At 39.2% G+C, this 25,230-nt stretch overlaps 1 protein-coding gene across 2 annotated transcripts in view; it reads right to left on the bottom strand.

Moving 5' to 3' along the window:
- cpeb2 (cytoplasmic polyadenylation element binding protein 2) overlaps positions 1-25,230 on the bottom strand; it is a 133,557-nt gene that overhangs the window by 83,658 nt on the left and 24,669 nt on the right. For both annotated transcript variants that reach the window (XM_078544984.1, XM_078544992.1), the window contains exon 3: positions 3,645-3,735. In XM_078544984.1, coding sequence (XP_078401110.1) covers positions 3,645-3,735 — 91 coding nt within the window. The remainder of the gene's footprint in view (positions 1-3,644; positions 3,736-25,230) is intronic.

The following is a 25,230-nucleotide window of genomic DNA, read 5'->3' as shown; positions in this document are numbered from 1 at the left end:
TGGTATGGGACAGGCTTCATAGATCAGGTCTTTTCCTGTTCATCATTGTCACATGGATGTATACAAGGTGAATGAATTCATTTGGGATCAGCAAATAGCAGATCCTAATGATATTACTAATCTACTTTATCCCTTTAGGAACCTTTCTGGTTTTCAGTATTCCACCTATTTTATTTACAGAACCAAGAGGGAGCAAAACATTGTTTAAACTAGTGATAACCTGTCATTCTATTCTCAACACCTCTTCCAACCCTAACTTTAGTTACTCTTCAGTGGTTTTCGTACAACTCTTAATTCATATTGCAACATAGAGTGGTTGAGGCTAATAGCACAGATGCATGAAAGAAACATAAGAAATAGGAGCAGCAGACCATATGGCCATTCGAGACTGTTCCACTACTATTCAATATAACCATGACTGATCATCAGCCTTAGCACCACTTTCCCGCCCACTCCCCATATCCCTTGATTACTGAGACACCAGAAATCTACATAGAGTGTATGGCACAGAAACAGGCCATTGGGTCCAACCAGTCCGTGCTGGTGCTTTTGGTCCACTTGACCCTCCTCCCAGCTTTTCTCATTTAAATCTAGTCTCGTAACCGCCTAGTCCCATCTCTTTCATATGCTTGTCTGGTTTCCCCTTAAATATATCTATAGTATTCGCTTCAACACTCCTTGTGGTAGCGAGTTACAACTTCTTACTACTCTTTACGTGAATCGGTTCCTCCTGAATTTCCTATTGGATTCCTTGGTGAATATCTTGTGTTGAAAGCCTCTAGTTATGTTCCTCCCCACAAGAGAAACCATTCTCTCTGCATCAGCTCCATCAAATAAACCCAAAAGATGGAGCATTCACAACAGAATTCCAAAGGTTCACAACAGATGATGTTTCTCCTCATCTCAATCCTAAATGATTGGCCCCATATCCTGTGACTGCTCCTCCATGTTTTAGACTTCTCCAGCCAGGGGACACACAACCTCTCTATCCTGTCAAGCTTCTTCAGAAGCTTGTATGTTTCAATGAGATCTCTGCTCCTAATTCTCCTAAACTCCAGAGAGCATAAGCCCAATTTACACAGCCTTTCATCACAGGGCAACCCCCTCATCCCAGGAACCACTCCAGTGCACCTTTGCGGTACTGCGTCTACTGTAATCCTTAAATGTAGAAAACAAAACTGCACACACTACTCGAGATGTGGTCTCACTAAAGCCCTAAAGAATTGTAGCAAGACTTCTTTATTCTTATACTCTAACCCTCTTGCAATAAAAAACAACATTCCATTTGGCTTTCTAATTGCTTGCTGTACCTGTAGGCTAATTTTCTGTGTTCCTTGTAAGACTGCGCCCAAGTCCCTCCGAACATGTACAAATTTCATGCCTTTTAAAAAAATATTCTGCTTTTCTATTCTCACTGCCAAGTGAATAATGTCACACTTATACTCCATCTGCCATCTTGTTAAAGCTTACACACCTACCTAGTTTTGTATCATAAGCAAATTTAGATACATTACTCTGTCTCTTCATCAAAGCCATTAAAATAGATTGCAAATAGCGGAGGCCTCAGCACTGATCCTTGTGGCACTCCATTAGTCACAGCCTGCCAACTTGAAAAGGCCCAATTTATCTATACTTTTGCTTCCTGTCCATTAGCCAATTCTCTACCCATTGTAATATATTGCCCTCAACTCCCATGAGCCCTTATCTTGTGGCACCTTGCCGAATCCAAGTATACTACACCTACTGGTTCCCCTTTATCTATGCTACCAGTTACATCATCAATAAACTAAAGTTTATTAAATACAGTTTCCCTTACATAAAATCGTGTTGGCTTTGTCTGATTATACTACGATTTTTTAAGTGCTCCAGCAGTTTCCTGACGACTGATGTCAGGCTAACTGGCTTGTAGTTCCCCGATTTCTGCCTCCCTCCTTTCCTGAATAGCGGTGTTACATTTGCAAACTTCCAATCCACTGGGACAGTTCTAGAAACCAGGGAATTTGTAAATCATAACCAGTGCATCCATTATCACTGCAGCTATCTTTTAAAACCCTAGGACATAGGCCATCAGGTCCTGGGGATTTGCTGGATTTAGAACCCTTAAATTTCTCCAATACTTTTTTTCTCTGCTGATATTAATGACCTTAAGTTCCTAACTCATGTTAGCCCCTTGGTTACCCTCTATCTCTGGTATGTAATTTGTGTCTTCTACTGTGAAGACAGACACAAATTATTTCTCAATATTTCTGCCATTTCTTCATTCCCAATGATAATTTCTCCTGTCTTTGCCTCTAAGGGATCAACATTTACTTTAGCTATTCTCCTCCTTATATATACCTGTAAAACCTCTTACAATCTGTTATTGTATTCCTGGCCAGTTTACACTCACATCCTATTTTTTCCCCTTTGTATCAACTTTTTAGCAGCCCTTTGTTGGTTTCTGAAACAGTCCCTATCTCCAAGCTTACTACTATCCCTTGCAACCATTTTAAGCCTCTTTTTTAAAAATCTAATACTATTCTTAACTTCCTTACTAAGTCTTGGATGCATCTTGTGGAGTTTTTTTTAAATGAAATGAATTTTGGTTGAACATGTTGGATTGTTTCTTTAAATGTTTGCCACTGTCTATTTACCCAATTAATCTTAGCAAGCTCTCCCCTCATATCTATGTAATTGCCTTTGTTTAACCTTAAGATCGTTTGAGACTGGAGCACATCGCTTTCAAACTTAACACGGAGTTCAATTCTGCCATGATCACTTTTTCCCAGCGTATCTTTTACAATGAGTTTACTAATTAACTCTGCCTCATTGCACAATGCTAGATCTAAAATAGCTTTATCCCTAGCTGGTGCCACAATGTGTTATTCCAGGAAACTGCCACGAAAATATTCTACAATCTCATCTTCTAGACCAGCTTTGCCAACTCCAGTCAACAAGAAGATGAAACTATCCAGCAATTATTACATTGCCTTTGTTACAAGCTCCAATTATTTCTTGCTTAATGCCCTGTCCAACAGTATAATTACTTTTAGGGGGCCTATAACCAACTCTCACCAGTGTTTTCTAATCCTTGTTATTCCTAATCCCCACCAATACTGATTCTATTTCCTGGTTTTCTGAGCTACGATCCTATCGAGGGGATGCTAGATAAATATATGAGGAGAGTGGGATGAATTAACATGGGAGGAATGAGTGGGAGGAAGCTCACATGAAACAAACACTGGCTTTGACTTGTTGGGCCAGATAGCCTCATCCCATACCACAAGATTCCATGTAATTCTACTTGTAATCATTATGTGATCTTTCACCCCCTTGTTCACCCCATGATCTTGCTATTTGCTCTTTGTACCAAAGAATAAAAATCTTTTCCACATTCATTAATTTATGTGCATTCTTTTAAAACTTAATTTGTCCTGTCAAATTTTTCTTCTAGTCATTGAATCATACTTAAGCTGCTTCTGATTGCCCAAGGTTGCCTTTCTGCATTTTCGTACATGTGCATCTTTTTAGTTTTAGTCTTCCTAATATCAGATCTAAATTAGTAAATGGCTGCTAAAATAAACTGCTAAATCATTTGTTACAAGAGTAAATGAATATCTCATAAAAACATTGTCTATTTTATTACTTGCAAAAGTAATACCAACCTTTCAGTGGATCATGTTCAGCTCTCATTATGTCAATAAGTGAGTTTTCAAGTGAATGCATGTTCAGAGAGTCATATAGACGAGTACGATCCTATAAAGAGAAAAATACACTCAGTAATGTAAACTAATCAGACATTGTTTTGAATCCTGATTAACAATGCAAGGTTACAATATAAAAGGCACTTTTGTTACCACGCTAACAAACATTTCATAAAAAGCATGGTGATTGCAATCTTGTCAAACTCTCCTCAGTTTCCAATTCATCCTAAACAAAAAATACAGCCTTTTAACTCACACATATATGGGAATTAAATTATTTAATTGACTTATATTTGATAACCATTCTTTAAAAAAGTGATATAAATCTTTGCGACAAATACAGAGTGCATCATGGCTGCCAACGAAATACAAGTGCAGGCTTAGAAATCCAGTGATAAAAACAAAAATAAAAACAAAAAACTGCGGATGCTGGAAATCCAAAACAAAAACAGAAACAGAAATACCTGGAAAAACTCAGCAGGTCCGACAGCATCGGCGGAGAAGAGCACAGTTGACATTTCGAGTCCTCATGACCCTTCAACAGAAGTTAGTTCTGTTGAAGGGTCATGAGGACTCGAAACGTCAACTGTGCTCTTCTCCGCCGATGCTGCCGGACCTGCTGAGTTTTTCTTAGTTCTGTTGAAGGGTCATGAGGACTCGAAACATCAGCTGTGCTCTTCTCCGCTGATGCTGCCGGACCTGCTGAGTTTTTCCAGGTATTTCTGTTTCTGTTTTTGTCTTAGAAATCCAGTGTCTGACTTCAGAGTATACAAATTTGATGAATTGGATCATTTGAATGGCCCAATTAAATTCTACAAATTGGTAGCCCTGGCAAGGCCTAATGCCTGGAAGTGGAGAAGAAAATGTGCCCACTATAGCAGTTCTGATGGGGTCTATAGCTGGAGCTACCATAGTCAACGCTTTCTGCATGCTGTCAGGAAACAGAAAATCACTGACTTGATGTCCCAAAAAAGGGACTTAACTGCAGGGCACAGTCTGCCCCTCTCCACTGCAATGATTAGAGAGGGGGCTCACGAGAGACTCGAAAGCTTTATTAATCTGGCACCATTCCAAATATCATTGAGCAGGTGGGAGTCAGGAATGCATCCTCCCACCGCATTTGGATTACTGCCCTGGCCTGTGCCTACAAAAAACACAGGAAGTCCACTACACCTTAGGGAATAATGCCTATAGCAACAAGGCAATGGAGACCTAGTGTCACCGGTCTCTACAACTATCTCTTCTGCTTAGTACCCAGTGAAGCAGCATTTCCCTGGGCATCGATCACAGGCAAAATTGGCTCATAACATTCATCGGTACTAATGCACATGAATCAATTGAAATATCAGCCATGAGTTACCTACTTGGTCTTTCAATTATATGGAGATACTTATGAAATTCCCTTATGCCATATATGTTCAATTGGCGCAATGGGCCTTCAATTTCAGCACATATTCTCCAGATATTTGATGGTGTCTCCATATTTAACTTTCAGATAACAAAATATATAGATTAAAATCCACTTTCATCTGAAGAATGGTCAAAATGTCATAACAAACAAAAAGAATTTGTGAATGATAGAACACTAAATTGTATAAAAGATGTCCTAATTTTTGATCAATTTTGGTATAAACATTGCACGCCAGAATTAGTTACTTTTTTCAATTCTTTCAGCTGTTGTTCAACAAAAATTTTACAGGATCCTAAAAATATGTTCAGCTGAACTTTAACTACAAAATTGCACATTTCTCTTAGATATGCCATGGACAGTTTGACTGGATGGAACAATATATGTAAGTAAACTCTTTCAAATACTTCGTAAACGTGCTTACTTGAGCATATCACCAGTTATAATGAAAATATAAAAAATTGTTTTGAACAATGTACAGCTATTCATATTGTAAATAACTTAGATCAGTTTCCACTGATTATTAAAGGTTCTTTTTCAGTTTTGTTACTTAATACATAGAATTCTGTCACAAAGAATTTTCCAAACAATGCATTAACAAGGTCAAAGTAAATTCAGGAAAATAAGGCTGTACATGCAAACTCTACCTACCCTTCAGCTGTTTTAAACAAGAACTCCGTTACCAGCCAACATATCGTTGTAGTCAGTAAAAATGTAATTTCAAGTTTTATAATGTCAACTGAAAGTAGCTCTCCTGCCTTTCACATTTTCAACTGCATTTGCACACAGAAAACAAGGCTAAAATAAGCAGGGGTCAAGAGAGATAGGGGAATCAGTTATAACATTGTAAACATGTTCTTTTTGAATGCATTCACAATGCTGCTACACAATGACCAGAACAATTCTTCCCATTGATCTCAAACCTGAAAGAATTCAACCTATGTGATAATTTAGTTATAAACCAAGATCAATATTTTAGAAAATATTCTGTTCTGGCCTTCAAACTGCATTTTAAATATGTTTAAGTCAACCAGTTCATAGAGGAAAAATATTAAAATGTTCAATTTCCCAGGGTGAAAGTGGTATAACTTGAATGATGGAGAGGCGAAAACAGGGATGTACAAGAGACCAGAATTAGAGGAGTGCAGTGATGTTGAGGGCAAGGGTTGGGAAGCTGGAGGAGTTTACAGAGATAGGGAGGTGCAAGACCATGGAGGGATTTAAAAACATGGACATAAATTTTAAAAACTAAGACAGTGCTGGACCTGACTCCAATGTAGGTCATTGAGCACAGGGTTGATGGGTCACAGAATTTGGCAGGAGTTAGGATGTGGATAGCAGCGTTTTGGATGAGCTCAAATTTACAGAGTGTGGAAGACAGGGAACTGGTCAGGAGAGTACTGGCATATTTCTTGAGGTTACAGAGGCCGATAAGCATCAATTTTTCTCATTCAACAGTTTTATCCTGTTTGAATTTGTTAACCTATTCTTTTGCTTAGGTGCTTGTCCCTCAGTGGATAAGTCCAATTAAGACATCAGTTTCTATGAGTACCAGCAAATAGTAACATAAATTAATAGAAACATGAATTTAACTTTACACCACTGTAAAGAGCTATGTGACCATGACAATGCTTGGATAGCCCTGGACTAAAAAGTTCAGCAGAATTTCATAGTAGTTCACGGCAATATGTTTTTTTTTAATGAACTTGCTGTAACACTGATGGACTTCACCCTAGGGTCTATAAAGAAGTGGCTAGTGAGGTAGTTGATGAATTGATTTCAATTTTCCAAAACTCCCTAGATTCGGGGAAGGTTGCATTAAACTGGAAAATAGCAAATTGTTCTATAAGGGAGGGAGACAGAAAGCAGGAAACTACAGGCCAGTTAACTTAACATCTGTCATAGGAAATGTATTAGAAGCTATTATAAAAGATGTTATAGCAGGATACTTGGATAAAGTCAAGGTGATCAGGTAGAGTCAACATGGTTTTGTGAAAGGGAATCATGTTTAACCAATTTATTTGAGTTCTTTGAAGAAGTAACATGGACTGTGGATAACAGGAACTGGTGGATGTGCTGTACTTGGATTTCCAGATGGCATCTGCTAAGGTGCCACATCAAAGGTTATTGTAGAAAATAAAAGCTCATGGTGTGGGGGTAACATTGGCATGGATAGAAAATTAGCTAGCTAACAGGAAACAAGGAGTAGGCGTAAATGGGTCATTTTACGGTTGGCAAGATGTAGTGAATGATGTGCCACAGTGATCAGTGCTGGGGCCTTAACTTTTCACACGCTATATAAATGACTTGGATGAAGGGACTGAAGGTATGGCTGCTAAATTTGCTGATGACACAAACATAGGTAGGAAACTAAGCTGTGAAGAGGATATAAGGAGGCTACAAACAGATATAGATAGGTTAAGTGAGTGGGCAAAGATCTGGCAAATGGAGTATAATGTGGGAAAATGTGAAATTGTCCATTTTAGCAGGAAGAATAAAAAAGAAGCATATTATCTAAATGGTGAGAGATTGCAGAGCTCTGAGATGCAGAGGGGTCTGGGTGTCCTAATGCATGAATCACAAAAGGTTAGTGTAATGACTCAGAGTGGACAGGTTTCAACAAGAAACAGATAAACTTTATTACAGAGCTTTTCAGGTGCTACATGATTGTCTGCACTTAGGGCTCATTGGTCAGAACATCATGTGACCCCTGATAGATAGGAGAGGCTATACCCTCAGTTACTACATTTCCTTCCCCTTCAGTTCTTTACAATTTCTATTTACAGGGAAACATCTGAACATCCAGCAACATATACATATATACAACTTCAGGTGATTAAAGATCAAGTCTCTGAGGTGATGATCTTACACGGCTAGAGCGGCATAGTTCCTCAACAGGATCAGGAACTGCAGCATAAGACGTATCATCAGAAAATGGCAGTTCAGGGTTTGGCAACTCTACGGAGACATCGGGCCCGTCTCTTCTAGGTCGATTGGTCACCTCAGGAATTGACGGTTCGACATTAATCACAGGTGGAATAGCTGGTTGTTGGAACGCATCTCTAGCACGAATATTATCTATGTGGTTACGGATGATTCTATCTTACACTTGCACTTGAAAAGATAATAGACCAGATTCTAAGACAATGGTTCCAGAAGCCAACAAGGTCCACTTCCGAAATTTCACACGAATACCGTGCCACCTACACTGAATGTGAGAGCTTTGCTGTGTATGTCATGATTAAATTTTTGATTACTCGGATTCCGCTCTACCTTCACCTCTAAATTTGGAAACACCAGGCTTAACTGTGTACATAGGCGGCCTTTCATCAATAATTCAGATGGTGTTGAACGCATAGTCGAATATGGTGTTGTACAATAACTAAGAAGAAAGCAGAAAGTCGAGATTCTAGAGTACCTTCTGTTCATCTTTTCAAACCAGACGAAGTTTGTACAATTCTCTCGGCTAAACCATTCGATGAGGGATGGTAAGGGCTGTTTTAATATGTCTGATTCCATTCAGATTCATGAATTTCTGAAACTCTGCTAGTAACGGCCAAACCATTATCAGAAACAACAATTTCAGGTAAGCCACGTATGCTAAAACAGTGATGCAGCTTTTCAATAGTTGCGCTCAATGTTGGCGATTTGACTTTGTATACATCCATCCATTCAGAACGTGCATCTACAATCAACAAAAACCTCTCATACGCAGATAATGTTAGAGCCCAACATTGTATCTTGCTGATGCTATTGGCAGAATGGCCTTATCCTCACAGAATAAACCCAGTGGTTTATGGTCTGACACAATGGTAAAATGTCATCCGTGTAGGTACTTAGGGGATTTTTTCACTCCGAGTACCACCGATAAACCATCCTTTTCTAGTAGGGAATAACCCTTATAGGCTGTGGAGGAGGGTCTCAAGGCATAGAATGGAAAATGGATCAGAAAGGCCCATTGGCTGTGATAACACAGCCCTTTCACCATAAGGAAAGGCGTCACATGTTAATACCAGCTCTTTCGATGGGTCGTAGTGTATCGATAAACACGAAGAATGTAACCGTTTCTTTACTTTCACAATGGCTTCTTCCTGTTGCGAATTCCACGACCAACAGTGAAACAAGTGTAATGGTGCCAACATAGTTGATAAGTTTGGCAAGAAGAGGCTATAGTAGTTGATCATACCCAGGAAGGACTTAAGTTCAGTTACGTTGGATGGTGAGGGTGCATCTTTTATTGCCTGAAATTTCTCTTCTACTGGATGCAAACCCATGTGTCCACCGTGTGACCCAGGTAAGTAACTTCTGGCACCCGAAATGTGCATTTTTCCTTCTTTAACCGTACGTCAGCTTCCATGAACTTTTTTAACATCTCCTCCACAGTAGGCCCATTGAGTTTGCACTGGCTCTGAAAGAGCATTCCACTTAGTCCCATTCTCCTGCCTTATCCCCCTAACCTTGCACATTCTCTTTTCAGGTAGCAACCTTTTTGAATACCTTGATCGAACCAGCCTCCACCACCCTTTCAGAAAGTTTGTTCCAGACTCCAACCACCCTCTGAGTGAAAAAATTTTTCCTCATCACATTTACTCCTTTTGCCAAGTATTTTCAATCCGTGGCCTCTATTCCTTGATGTTCTCAAGTGGGAACAGTTTCCCACAATTTACCCTGTCTATACCCCTCAGGGTCTTGAATACCTCTATGAAGTCTCCTCTCGGCCTTCTTTTCTCCCATCTCCAATTTATCCTCATAGCTACAGCTCTTCTTCCCGGGAATCGTTCTTGTGAATCTCCTCTGTACTCGCTCTAATGCCTTTACATCCTTCCTCAAGTATGGCACCCAGAACTGGATGTAGAACTCCAGATGAGGCCTAATTAGTGTCTTATACAAGTTCAACATGACCTCCTTACTCTTAGGCTTTATTAGTAGGGCATTGAGCACAAGATACTATATGCTTTATTAACTGCTCTCTTAACATGCCCTGACATATTCAACGGCCTATGTACGTATACACTGAGGTCCCTCTGTTCCTGCACCTCCTTTAGAGGCTCTCCTTTTATCTTATACTGTCTCACCATATCTTTCCTGCCAAGAGAATCACCTCACACTTCTCTGCACTGAACTTCATCTGCTACTCTGGACTCGAAATGTTAACTGTCTTCCTCTCCGCAGATGCTGTCAGACCTGCTGAGTTTTTCCAGCTATTTTTGTTTTTGTTTCATCTGCTACTTGCCTGTCCCAATGTGTCTATGTATTTTTGAAGTTCAAGACTATCCCCATCACAGTTGACAACATTTGCAATCTTTGTATCATCTGTAAATTTTGAAAGCATGCCCCGCACACCACAATCTGCGTCATTAATACACATCAGGAAGAGCAAGGGTCTCAACACTGACCCCTGGGAAACTCCACTACTACCCTCCTCCAATCTGAAAAACAACCATTTATCGCTATTGTGTTTCCTGTCACTAAGCCAATTTCTGATCCAAGTGCCTACTTTCCCTTTTATTTCATGACCTAGAATTTTGCTCACAAGTCTGTTGTTTGGCACTGCATCAAATGCCTTTTTGAAAATCCAGAGATACATCAACAGCATTTCCTTTATCAACCATCTCTGTTAGCTCCTCAAAATACTCCAGCAAGCTAGTAAAACATGATTTTCCCTGGATAAATCCATGCTGGTTTTCCTTATTTATCTTGCACTTGCCTAAGTGATTATTGATTTTATCGCATACTATAGTTTCCAGAAGTTTCCCTACCAGTGAGGTCAAAATGGCTAGCCTGTAGTTGCCAGCTTTATCCTTGCACCTCTTTTTGAACAAGGGTATAACATTTCACAGTTCTCCAGTCCTCTGGCATCTCCCTGCCTCTAAGGAAGACTGGAAGATTATCACTAGTGCCTCTGCAATTTCCACTCTCACTTCCCTCAGTACCCTTGGATGCATCTCATCCGCTCGTGGTACCTTATCTATTTTAAGCAAAGATGGCCTTTCCAACACCACTTCCCCTCTGGTCCTTCTATATTCAGCCTGATTCTCCATTATATTTTCTACCTGATGATATCTGTCGGATGTGCACTTCCTTTTCACCTTTATCTCTATCTCTCTCGTCATCCAGAATGCTCTGAATTTATTTGTCCTACCTTTCCCTTCAAGGGAATATACCTCGACATTACCTACAATACTTTTTCTTTGAAGGTGGCCCATTGTTCAGCCACTGTCTTTTCTGCCAACATTTGATTCCAACTCACTCCACTCAGATGGATTCTCATCACACTGAAGTTGGCTTTCCCCCCAATTAATTATCTCTGTTCTGGATTGTTCTCTATGTCCTTTTCCATGATTAACCTAAACCTTATGATACAATGGTCGCTATTCCCTAGATGCTCTCCCACTAATATTTGATGCACTTGGTCCAACTCATTCCCCAGAACCAGGTCCAAAAGTGCAAGTCCTCTTGTTGGACTGGAAACATACTTCTGTAGATTATCTTGACACATACCAGGAACTCTCGCCCCCCTTGTACTATTCCTATCCCAATCTATATTTGGATAATTGAAGTCCCCCATTATGATTAATCTATAACTCTTGCACCTCTCTGTAATTTCTTTGCAAACATGTTTCTCCGCATGCCTTCCACAAGTTAGTGGTCTATATACTACACCAATCAATATCATTGGACCTTTCCCATTCCTTACCTCTAGCCAAAGAGATTCTGTCCTTGTCCCCTCTGGAACATCCTCTCTCCCCATCCAGTACTGTAATGCCATCTTTAACCAATATTGCCAGACAACACTCCACACTTTTCTTCCTTTCCTCTCTCCTAAACACCTTGCACCCAGGAATACTTAACGCTCAGCCTTGCCCTTCTTTGAGTCAGGTCTCTGTTCTCGCAATATTATAATTCCATTTGTCAACTTGTGCCTGCAGTTTGCCAATCTTATTAGTCACGCTCTGTGCGTTCACATACATGCACATTAGCCCTAATTTAGGCTTTTTTACTTTCCCACTTATTCTGACCCTATCTAATGGCATACTCTAATTCTATCAAACTCTCCAAGTATTCTATCTACCTTGATGCAACTCTCTGATATATCCTCGTTATCAGTTGATACTTCACTACTTCCCACTGCCAGTTTTTCTCCTCTGCACTCTGAATTTCCCCCCAGGTTCCCATGCCCCTGCCAATCTAGTTAAACCTTCCCCAATAGCACTAGCAAACCTCCCCTCAAGGACACTAGCCCCAGTCTAGCTAAGGTGTAACCCATTCTTCTTGTACTGGTCCTACATGCCCCAGAATCGATCCCAATGCCTCATCGAGGGTACTTGTGCCTGCACGATTTCCCACATCCCGCAAGATGCACATTCTACATGGCTGAGTTGCACTGACATACCTCATACTTTATATAAAGCATTTACTACAGTATTTACTAATTTATTTTAATTATCTTAATTTAGAATCGTACAACATACCTTGTTTATCTCAGTCTCGCCCCTTCTCATGCTCTTTTAACTCTCTGGCTGCGCTCCAGGTTGGTCAAGTGTTCAGTCTCAGTTGACCCTGTGATTAGATCATCTAGGTATACTGCCACTTGGTGAAACCCTTGCAAAAGACTCTCCATTGTTCTCTGGAAGATAGCGCATGCAGGCGATACTCCAAAGGGTAGGCAAGTGTACTAATAAAGACCCTTGTGTGTGTTAATAGTCACATCTTCTCTCAACATGCTATCCAGTTCTAATTGTTGGTAGGCATGGCTCATATCCAATTTTGTAATGGATTTGCCTCCAGCCAGCTTTGCATACAAGTCATCTATCCTGGAATGGGGTACTTGTCTAGTTTTGGCGCCTTATTTACGGTCAATTTATAGTCCCACGACTGTGTATAGTTTGGTCAGGCTTAACCACTGGAACTATGGGTGCTGCCCATTCCGAGAATTGGACAAGTTGGATGATTCCCAGCTTTTCTAACCTGCACAGTTCTGCATCCACCTTCTCCTTCAACATATAAAGCACAGGTCTGGTCTTAAAGAAATGTGGTGTCGCTTGAGAGTCCACACATATCTTGGCCTGCACGTCTTTTAACTTCTCTAATCATCCTCAAAAACCACATTATATTTCCTTAACAGTTCAGGGACTCCTGTTTTCAGGTGAAATATCTCAGACCAGTCAAGCTTGATCTTCCGTAGCCAGTCTCGGCCTGAAAAACTGGGTCTTCCTTTCACTGTTATCACAGGCAGCTGAGCTGTCTGCTCTTTTAAGGCACTAGTATTGTGGCGTTGCCGTTTACCAGAATAGATTTTCCAGCGTATGTCTTTAATTTAGCAGTTGTCCACTCCAGATTTATTAGCTGTCTACCTTCATTAAGGTATTTGAAAGTGTGCTCTCCCACCACTGTAGTTGAGGCACCAGTATCCACCTCCATTATTGGTTTCTCATCAGCTTGGATTATGGCAGTGATAGATTTGGTTTTTGCAGTGATTATGTTATAAAGGGGATAAAAGCTGGTGTCGGCAGCTTCAGGTTCTGCTATATTCTTTAACTCAATCATGTTGGTTTGCTGCTTCACAGGCTGTTTCACCTTTGCCCTGCATTGCCTTACTACATGACCTTTCTTATGGCAGTAGTGACATTCTGCCTCCTTTAATTTACAGGTGTCTGGTCTGTGGTCACCTCCACATCTATAACAACTTAATCTTAAAGTCACTGCTGAAGTGTTTCTACTAGGCCTTTTCATGTTTCTAACAGCGGACATTGCATCTCGCTTCGATGCTGTGGGTCTGGTGTTTGCGGCACGCTTGACGGTAGGTTCCCGCCCCACATGAAGAACAGTGCCACATTGTATGTGTTGCAAAGCCTGTGAGTCTCTTGCATCACTTTCCTGGCCAGGGAAATTCCTAGGATGCACTTAAAGTCTATGTCAATTTCGACGAGTAAACAGCGCTCCATGGCATTGTCAAGAACTCCACAAACTAATCGATCACACAGCACATCATTTAATGTGTCCCCGAAGTTGCAGTGTTGTGTTAACTGCTTAAGGTTCACCACATAGGTTGCGATGGACTCTCCTGGAGCCCTAACTCTGGAATTAAATTTAAAACGCTGTATTATTATGGATGGCTTTTGCTTGAAGTGTGTTTTCACGAAGTCCAACAATTTGTTATAGGACTTAAAATTGGGTGCGCTCAGGGCAGTCAGATCGCAAATGAGATTGTATGTCTTACTGCTACATACACTCAAAAGGATGGCTTTCTGCTTTTCGTCTGCTGTAATTTTGTTCACTACAAAATAAAATCCGAGGCGCTTTACATACTGCTCCAGTGTTCCATAGTTGCATCATAAGGATTGATTCTGCCGAAGAATGACATGACTGGTGAGCAGTCCTTTCTTTTTCTTAAGATTCAAAGTACTCACAGTAACAAGGCAAGGTAAAGCGTCGGAGCTATTTTAGCCTCGTCACCAAATGTAAATGACTCGACAGAGCGGACAGGTTTCAACAAGAAACTAATAAGCTTTATTACAGAGTTTTTTTCAGGTGCGGCATGTTCATGACACTCGTCAGGAAGCCCCATTCCCCAGACTGCCCACACTTTGGGCTCATTGGTCAGAGCTACCCAGGACATCACGTGACCCTTGATAGGCCCGAGGCTATACACTCAGTTACTACAGTCAGTATGCAGGTACAGCAAGTAATTAGGAAAGCCATCATTTATTGCGAGAGGAATGAAATACAAAAGTAGAGGCGCCATGCTTCAGTTATACAGGGCATTGGTGAGACCGCATCTGGAGTACTGTGTACATTATTAGTCTTCGTATTTAAGGAAGGATATAAATGCATTGGAAGCAGTTCAGAGAAGGTTTACTAGATAATACCTGGAATGGGAGGGTTATCTTATGAGGAAAGGTTGGACAGGCTGGGCTTGTATCTATTGGAGTTTAGAAGAGTAACAGGCAACTTGATTGAAACAAATAAGATCCTAAGGGGTGTTGACAGGGTGGATGTGGAAAGGATGTTTCCTCTTGTGGGAGAATCTATAAGTGGGATCACTGTTTAAAAATAAGGGGTCACGCCCTTTTAAGACAGAGATGAGGAAAAAAAATTTCTTCGAGGGTCTGAGTCTTTGGAACTCTCTCCCTCAAAAGGTGGTGGAAGCAGTGTCTTTGAATATTTTTAAGGCAGAGCTAGGTAGATTCTTGATAAGCAAGGTTATCGGGGGTAAGTGGAAATATGGAGTTCAAGTTACAATCAGATCAGCCATGATCTTACTGAATGGTGGAGCAGGCTCGAGAGACCGAGTGGCCTACTCCTGCTCCTAATTCATATGTTCGTATGTACAATCCTTAAATATTTCAATGCAAAAATCATGTACACAAGCTATTAAAAGCATGCAAATGCACAAATATAGAAACAAAACTAGGATAACGCTAAGATAAAAGCAAAAAACTGCGGATGCTGGAAATCCAAAACAAAAACAAAAATACCTGGAAAAACTCAACAGGTCTGACAGCATCTGCGGAGAGGAACACAGTTAATGTTTCAAGTCCGTATGACTCTTCGAAACGTTAACTGTGTTCTTCTCCGCAGATGCTGTCAAACCTGCTGAGTTTTTCCAGGTATTTTTGTTTTTGTCCAGGATAACGCTTCTCAGTAAAATTTAAATTTAAAGCAAAATAATTCATAATGGGATTCGTGTGACGTAAAGTCATACTTTTTATTCTTGCAACTCATACTGCCAGCTGAATGTGAATTATATTGATGTCCAGAATTGCTCCTTGGTAATCAGCGTAAAAGAGAAATGAATCTCAGTCAATACTCTCATCTTGAGTTCAGATAATGTAATCATTGGCAAGTTATGTTAATTTTATTGTAGCTAGTAGCTTACCGGGCATTTGTGTTCTCACAGTGAAGGAAGGAACTAATCTGTTAAAATAAATTGAAATTTATAATCTAATCCAACAGACAGATATAGTAGGAGCAGCAACAATATATGGCAACTGCTTCTACTCACTTAAATTGGACTGTGACCTCATTTCTCCATTCTGTAAAGCAGAGATGATCTCAGTATGTATATTCCAAAGGATTTCTTTTTGGTCTTTTGGCTGCAGTAACATTATATTTTTAGCTTTTACACTACATGTGTTTTCCAACAAACCTTTTGAAAGGTCTCACTCTACTATGTGCATTTTGAGTAAGAAGGGCTCAAAAGCAAACGCCTTGTACTAGGGCAGACGAATACTAGGGGATTCCAACATAACATGCAGGAGCATTTATTGAATCAATTCTCCATAGTTATTTTATGCTATCAACTGAATAACATCTGCTCTCAAGTGCATACAGCTATTTAAAAAAAATCAAAACATTGGAAGTTCATACTTAGCACCTGATAGCACCTGTAAACAACCTCCAACTGTGTCTCATCAGTGTAGTGGGGACAGAAGTACTAAATAATTCAAACCATACACATGAACAGCTGATGTGTTCAACTCATATTAAGCAGACATGAAGGACAAGTCAAGGTGACCAGTGAAGGCAAAAACAATCCTGTTAGTGCTTTAAAATATTGGATGGAAACACATACTACATAGCAGATTTCAATCAGGTTTATTTGACGGTTTAGTTTTCTAACCCATAAGATGCTTAACAGACAAGCAACAAACCTGGACATCTCTGCATAATTTGAATCACTTACTACAAAAATATCAGTATAACAAACTTCGGTCAAGTTGATGTTCAAAACTGAGATAGATTGTATTGTTATATCTATTTCTTTCATTATTTAAATATAGCAAACACAATATGCCAATAACCCTAATGACATGCAATTCAAGATATCTGAAATGTAGCAAAGAAACACAATTGTGCCCTGGTTTTGGCAAAAAGTTTATTCCCTTTACACAACCAAATTCATAGCACAATAAACCCGCTCTGGATTTCAAGTTGCAACAAGCTTGATAGAATGCAGGCTTCACTTAATCTCTAAAATAATAATACAGGTACAACAGCACTATGTCTACATCTTGCCCTAGTGCAGTTTACAATATATTTACCCTTCATGTTCAACATCTGTGGAAAATGATTTGGGACAAAGACAACTGAAATCTTAAGTAGTGCCTTACATCACACAGCGCTGGGAGTATGGATGCTTCCTGCCTGGCTAAGCAACGAAGAGCAATTGCAGCATTCCCACTGCCACCCTGGCTAGAATCAGCTCCTGATGGCATCGGTCAAAGAATCAAACATAGTATTTTCAACATCTGTATGACTCAATATTGCACTACATGAAGTCATCAAAACTTGAATGTTACAGCTGGAACGCAAGAATAAAATAACAAACTAACCTGAAGTAAAGTATGCACAGCAGTCTGCATATTTCAGCAATGTGAGTTGTCATAGAGCAGTAGATATAAATGTTAGTTTACAACTTGCCACTGTAGAGAAATACCAAGCTATGGCCAATTCAAACTGACAGGAATGAGGAAGGAAATAAGATACAGGATGAATTGGCCTAGACAGCAGTCATACACCTTCTATCAACCAAGGTATAAGATAATTTTGCCTCATAATTTTTTGAAGTCTATCTGCAATACCAAGACTCAAGCATGGTATGTTCCAGTTGTTCTTTTCAAATAAAAAGGGAGTACGAGAAATTAAATAGATGCATTTTTGTTGTGGTTCATCTTGCAATCAGACAACACCCATCGTAATGCTCTACTGAAAGTCTGATGTCAACCACACCCTTTCATGCAGTTATACTAAAGAACTGAATAAAAACAAGGAAGGGGAACTATACCAAGATGATCAGGCACAGACCCTAGCAATTAGTTCAAGCAATTTCAGTATTGTGGTGGAAGTGGGTCACCAACAAGTACTTACAACTGAGGAAGTACATGGCATGTGCAGAAAATTTTGAAATAAAACCAAAAGTAATGCAACATTTCTTCAGGCTTCAGAAAATCCTACTTTTCCTCTTCTACACTGCACTGCGAATGGGATATTGACCAGCTTGAACATGACAGAAGTGCAGGCGTGGATCCATAGCTCAAATTAAGATATACATAGTTAAAAAGTTAATGTTAAAATTTATTAATACAAGACTTAGTTCAACTTTTATTGAATAATTAATTATAGGTACTGAATACAGCTTTTAATGTTGATTGGGCTGTTGTGTTGTTCCCTTAACTTTCCTATTTATCTTAAATCAATAGCAATCAGTCTGTAAAATGTGTGTATTCTGATTAATAAAACTATGAATTGACATTGCATTGAGTTGCATATGAAAGTCCACCTATAATAAATGATCAAGATTATATATTCATCTACTTATCAGGGTGTACAGTCTTGCACATTACTCAATACTTTATTTTGGCTGTATGTATTTTAAAACTATCCCAAGCATGCTTTTGGAATGAAACATTGGCCTAGAAAAGGATATACTATAACAGGAACTTGCATTTATATAGCACCACTAACAATAAAACATCCCAAGGTGCTTTAAACTAAAACCTGTTCACAAATAAATCCACTACTCTTTTCCACACATGTGAGGAAGAGATCACCTGTGCTAATCACAAAGTATCTTAACTGCACTACTCCAAACAGGGAAATGTGGAAGTGCTCACAAGTAAACTACTTAAGAACATAAGAAATAGGAGTAGGCCATTCGGCCCCTCAAACCTGACCCCCATTCAATAAAAGGTCATGACTGATCTGCCCCAGGCCTCAACTCCTCTTTCGTGCCAGCTCCTCATAGATTTTTGAAATATTGGGGAGTTGAAGGCTATCTACCTCCTCTTTAAATACTTCTAGCTTCCATAACTCTGAGGTAGAGAATTCCAGTCATTCTCCACCCTCAGTGAAGAAATTCCTTCGCATCTCAGTTTTAAATGAGTGTCCCCTTATTCTGTAACTATGACCCCTTAGTTCAAGATTCCTCCACTAGTGGAAACAACTTCTCAACATCTACCCTGTCAAAACCCTTCAGAATCTTGTACGTTTGAGGTCAGGAGCTGGAAGAACTGTCCATTATTACTGCATATACTTTAGAAACCCATATTTTATAAAATGATCTAGTTGGTATAGGAACTGCTTACAGTACAAGTGATTGATGATCATCTGTGACATTCAATTTGAACAGGTCCAACTCTGAAAATTACAATTCCAGCCCAGAAGTTGTATTTGAACCATAATAGGTTACACTGCCTTTAATAATGTCAGGTTCAATATTCTTTAAGCAGTTACAGAGTAGCAACACTTAATGGAAATGCTTAAGGAAACAAAAACTAATCTCCAACAGCTCTAAAAACTTACTCAAACCATTTTTTAAAAAAAATTAAACTAATTTTAAGGTACTTGTTCGGTTAATCTTAATCTTTCTTACCCATATTAGCTGAAACCATATACTGTGCAATTCTTCTACGGTGAGAATTCAAATTCACCGTCACTGGGTCAAAATCCTGGAACTCCCTCCCTAACAGCACTGTGGGTGTACCTAGACCACATGGACTGCAGCGGTTCAAGGCGGCAGCTCACCACCACCTTCTCAAGGGCAACTAGAGATGGGCAATAAAAATGCTGGCCCAGCCAGCGAAGCCCACATTCCGTGAATGAATTTTTAAAAATTGTGATTTTAAATATATCTATAAATTTTGGTATATATTAGCATGTTACAACTGCATAAGATATTTCACCAGTCAGGATATAACGATTAACAAAATCCAACATACCAGAGAAGTGCCAACTCACAGTGGGGTCCTGTGCTAAATCACAAAGCCAAATGAAACAAGCCAATGCATTAATGCTGTGCAACACTTTGCTCCCCTCGCTCCATCCCAAGTAAATGGATCACTTTGAACTGGCAACTTAACTTAAAGTTTTAACAAAAAAAACTAAACTGTACAAAAAAGCTTTGTCCCATTCCACTGAAACATGCCACTTCTCAAGTTTAGCAACCACTCAATTTAAATTTAGGGAGTATTTACTCAAATATCCAATGTGTAACAAGTTTGTTGTATCAACATATTCCCCATGTTTCAAGTTACAGGCAAACATGGTCATTATAAGTGTTGATGATTTGGCTTCCTTTTGCCCCAGCTTTTGATTTCTCTTTACCCATGTTTTAAATACAAACTTTAAAAACATGAAACTCCAGCAGTCGATTATTTCAACGAACATCAAGTATTCAAAGTGGCCCTATGTCCCAAAAGCTTTAGTTAGGAGCTGCTTCACCATAACAGACATCTATTGCACTGTATTCCATAGCTGAGCCAAAAATACTGCTGTGTTTCAAAACAAGTCATGAAAATTCCTGCATAATTTTATAAAAGTCTGGCATTTCTGAAGTTCTAGCTGACAAAGCACTCGGCAGCTAAACATATGAGTACTGTATAAGGGAAACTGTGGAAAAGAGACTAAAGTTTTTGTATATTAGCAAAAAGAAATTGAGATTTTCATTGAAAGCTGCAGGAGATAGGGTGTAACAAGTATGATCCAACAGATTTACCAAGCAAAATCAAAAGAGGATATAAGTGCTCTTATCTTTAGCCCAATGCACTAAAGATGCATTTGGAATGCTTACCCGTAGCATTTCAAGTAGCGGGATCCAGTTTAAAATGTCTTTAAATACATAAGGGAAAAAGGAAAATGTTACAGGGTTAGCGGAGAAAGGGCAGGGGAGTGGGACTGATCAAATAGCTCTTTCAAAGAGTCAGCATAGGCATGATGGTCCAAAATGGCATCCTTCTGTGCTGGATGATTCTATAAAAAGTTACTGTGACAGTTAAGCTAAAAATATAAAAATTTGAAGGGTCAGCCTCCTTATTCAAGTAAGTATTGAAAATACAATGCAAGAGAGAAAGAACAAGTCAATGACAATGTTGACAATAAGGAGGTTCAGGTAACCAAAGTTTTAACTGAGGAATATAAATTCCAACAACTAAAGGAGAATGCTTGGGGGTGGAATTCCTCATTAATAAACTTGGACTCATGCTAACTTATTTTTGTTACAATTTGATCAACAGAAGTGAACCCGAATCCTTTTATTAGAAATTCAAACAAAAAACTGCTAGATTGGTACTGATGGTTAAAATCAAGAGATGAATTTAATCCTTATATCATCCTTCTATCCTTGCATCAATTTATTTTTAATTTTTAAGCATTCCACAAAAAATGAGTTATGGCATTTTACTGTTCCTGGGGCTAATGTATATAGTAAACATATTAGAAACTAATGAACAGAAACTCTTATATACTAAAGAGAGTATCTTATGTGGATTTTACAGACACCACCCTTGAATGGCTGCTTGTCAAGAAGATACATTGCAACTTGTAACAGGCATTTAAGAAAAAAATATTTTATACCAACAGGGAAAAGCTGGACATTTTTAACACTATCATGGAAATAAAGCATAACTTAAGCTTTTACAAAGAAGCAACTATGTAAATGGTTTCAGCTGTTATATGCAAATTGTAGATCTTAAAGGATCAGAAAAGTCTAGATATAGAATAGGTCTTATTTTTCCTTTTAGGATATGTTAACTACAGGTCAACTAAGTTGAACACATTGGCTTAGTATGTGGCACCTTCTTACAGAAATCAGGTTAAAACATTACCATCTAGTGCCAAAAATTGCAAATTATACAATTGTTTTTTTACAAACATTTTGTAAAAGCATACACATAATGGGGATTAAAGTACAACTGAAGCTTGTTAAACTGGACACTTGTGTAAACTAAAGTCTTGTTCTGATCATGCCAAGCAATGCTTCAAGTAGTGATTTTTTTCTTTCTCCGGACAAACTGCACTCCCTATTTATCCCAATTTCCTCATCAACCAATATCACGTGCTGCCCAAAATGAAAGAAAAATGTTTGCTACCTGGCCTCAACTAACATTGTTTACAATCTATAAAAACAAAAAGCTAAAAGCTACTACAGATGCTGGAAATCCAAAACAAAAACAGAATTACCTGGAAAAACTCAGCAGGTCTGGCAGCATCGGTGGAGAAGAAATCAGTTGATGTTTCGAGTCCTCACGACCCTTCAGCAGAACTGAGTATAGTCCCTAACTATACTCAGTCCTGCCGAAGGGTCGTGAGGACTCGAAACGTCAACTGATTTCTTCTCCACCGATGCTGCCAGACCTGCTGAGTTTTTCCAGGTAATTCTGTTTTTGTATTGTTTACAATCTAATGGCCATGAGAGCAAACAGTCTGGGGATAACTTTCCCTCAGGTTTTCTCCTTGTGGGATGTTTGACTTTTTCTCAGTATCTTTGTATGCTGCGATGGTAAAAAACAAGGAGCAAAAATAAAAATATAGAATATTTGAAAAATACAGGTTAGGCATCTGTGAAGAGAATATAGAGAAATAAAATCTGAGACACTGCACATTGATACTTTAGCATGCTCTAGAACTGCATTGCAGAGCTTTGCCACAAAAATTGCCGTTTCAGAGGCATTTTCTGTAAATAGTTTAGTGAAATTAAAAAATACAATTAAAATTTGAAATTTTATGCATTTTCTAAGATGTTTAGTAGTGCAGTCTAGCACACTTAAAGGAATAAAACATTCAAGAGAATAAAATCTCCATGTATATATCTTTTGAAATGATAGGTGTCCCTGTTAAATACATAACTTAAATTCAAAAAACATTTAAATGATTCACAAATTGTACTGCCTTGCTAACACAATGCATTAAAGTCTTTATATCGATCCATTTGTCAAGCACTTTTTACAAGCATTTCTGGCTAGGTTTGAAAATTTCCACGCAATCAGTCTAGTGATGTTTCAGTGTCCACCCCCCGCCCCGCCTTCCCCCCCCCCACCCCCAATCAGGTGCTAGGGCTCAAACACTTTTGGCAATCAATGTAACAAGAACTTTTGTTTCGATGTGAAAACCACTTCATCAGGTGTGCCATCAGTAATGTTAAAGCTGTGTAATGCTTACAATTTACCAATGTTTTAGCCACAAACAAATCCTTTGGCAAACTGAGGCAGAAATTTTGTTTCTGTGGATAATGACAACCGCCCCTCTAAAAAAGGTGGTTCTTTCCCCTGCTGAAAAGTGAAAGTTATTACAATATTGAATGGCCAGATGTTCGCCGGAATACCAGTAAAATCACTTAATAGTTTGGTGGACCATAACCTCTTTTTCTAAAAGATTATTCAGCTGCACAATAATATATCTATTGTAATAAAGCAAATGACAAATACACTTGATTATCCATAACAATTGCGTGACCATTTTACAGTACTGTAACTGCAATTCATTTTGCATTCCATTATTAGCTCTCGCCAAACTTCAGTGGCAGAATCATTATCCATTTAACTGTTTTCCTCTGAATGTAGTAATGCTGTGCAAGAATTAAGCAAAGGAACAACTAACAGATGAAGCCTAACAGGGATATTTTAGCCTTACACTTACAGCTCCATAAAATTTTGTAAAAACAAATGTGTGCAATATCGTGCGCTACATTGCAAACGGGAAGTTTTGAAATTCTAAACTTGAAAACTGACTGCTGTGAATGAATGAAATAAAATGGAAATCAACAACTTACTAATATAGCACCTTAAATTAGAAAAACATCCAAAGTCCCTTCAGGGGCATAATCAAAAAAACTGAGTCAAAGGAGGAGATATTAGGAGGGGTAACTGGTTAAAGAAGTGGGCTTTAAGGAGGGTCTTATTGGAGGGAGGGAGGGAAAAGAGGCAGAAAGGGAGGGAATTCCAGATCGTGGGCACAGCTGAAGGTACGGACGTATTGATGCATAGGTTACAGCACAATACTGGTGCCAATCACCCATCTGACTGACACTAAAGACAAAGGAGCCCATCTAACACTACCTGAGCTTGGCAGGCAAGAATGCAATTAACATACTGCAATATAACTCAGATTTTGTGAGCAACTCAGTCATAGAGTTATACAGCACAGAAACAGGCCCTTTGCCCCACTGTATCTGTGCTGGCCATCAAGCACCTATTATCTATTCTAATCCAATTTTCCAGCACTTGAAATGCCATAGTATACAGGGCTACAGGTCAAGTGCTCATCTAATACTTCTTAAATGTTATGAGAGCTCCTGCCTCTGCCATCCCCTCAGGCAGTGTGTTCCAGATTCCAAACACCCTCTGGGGGGAAAAAATGTTTCCTCAAATCCCCTCTAAACCTCCTGCCCCATACCTTAAATCTATGTCCCCTGGTTATTGACACCTTCGCTAAGGGGAAAAGTTTCTTCCTATCTACCCTATCTATGCCCCTCATAATTTTGTACAACTCTATCAGGTCACCCGCCGCCTCAGCCTTCTCTGCTTTAAGGAAAACAACCCTAGTCTATCCAGTCTCTCTTCATAGCTGAAACACTCCAGCCCAGGCAACACCCTGGTGAATTTCCTCTGCACCCTCTCCAGTGCAATCACAACTTTCCTATAGTGTGGCAACCAGAACTGCACACAGTACTCCAGCTGTGGCCTAACTAGTGCTTTACACAGCTCCAACATAACCTCCCTAGCTCTTATATTCTATGCCACGGCTAATAAAGGCAAGTATCCCATATGCCTTCTTAACCACCTTATCTACCTGTGCTGCTGCCTTCAGGAATCTATGGACATGTTCATAGATCCCTGAAGTCAGCTGCAGACTTTATAACACTTTATCACACTTTATAACAATTCTCAGTTCTATATTACAGTATGACCGCAACCGTAGGTCACTCACTGCACCTAATGTTTGAGATGTCAGCTAAAAACTCTCATCCAATAGTTACTAGCCCTTGGGACACTCGATGACATTTCATACACAGCTTAGAGCATTCATTATATATACATGTCTCTTAGAAGTTTATAAATTGAAGCAAATCACTCAATAAAATGAACAATATGATTTAAAGACTTGTTAAATCTATCCATATCTATTTGATAGTAAAATCACCAAGGGGGACATTCCATTCTAATTAGTATTGAAAATATCAGACTCTCAACAGTAAAACTATCACCATTTACTCATAGTACCACAGAATCATAGAAATTTACACAACAGGAGACGGCCATTTGGCCTATCATGTTTCTTCTTCTGGAGTTCTCGGCCCGAAGGTAAGTCCAAAGCGCGGTGACCTCTAACATGGGTAGGGCAAGGAGACCGGTCCCTGAATCC

Source organism: Cetorhinus maximus, chromosome 1, assembly GCF_964194155.1.
Source record: "Cetorhinus maximus chromosome 1, sCetMax3.hap1.1, whole genome shotgun sequence".
NCBI lineage: Eukaryota > Metazoa > Chordata > Chondrichthyes > Lamniformes > Cetorhinidae > Cetorhinus > Cetorhinus maximus.
The sequence above is the reverse complement of the archived record's forward strand: the minus strand, read 5'-3'. Positions and strand labels throughout refer to the sequence as shown.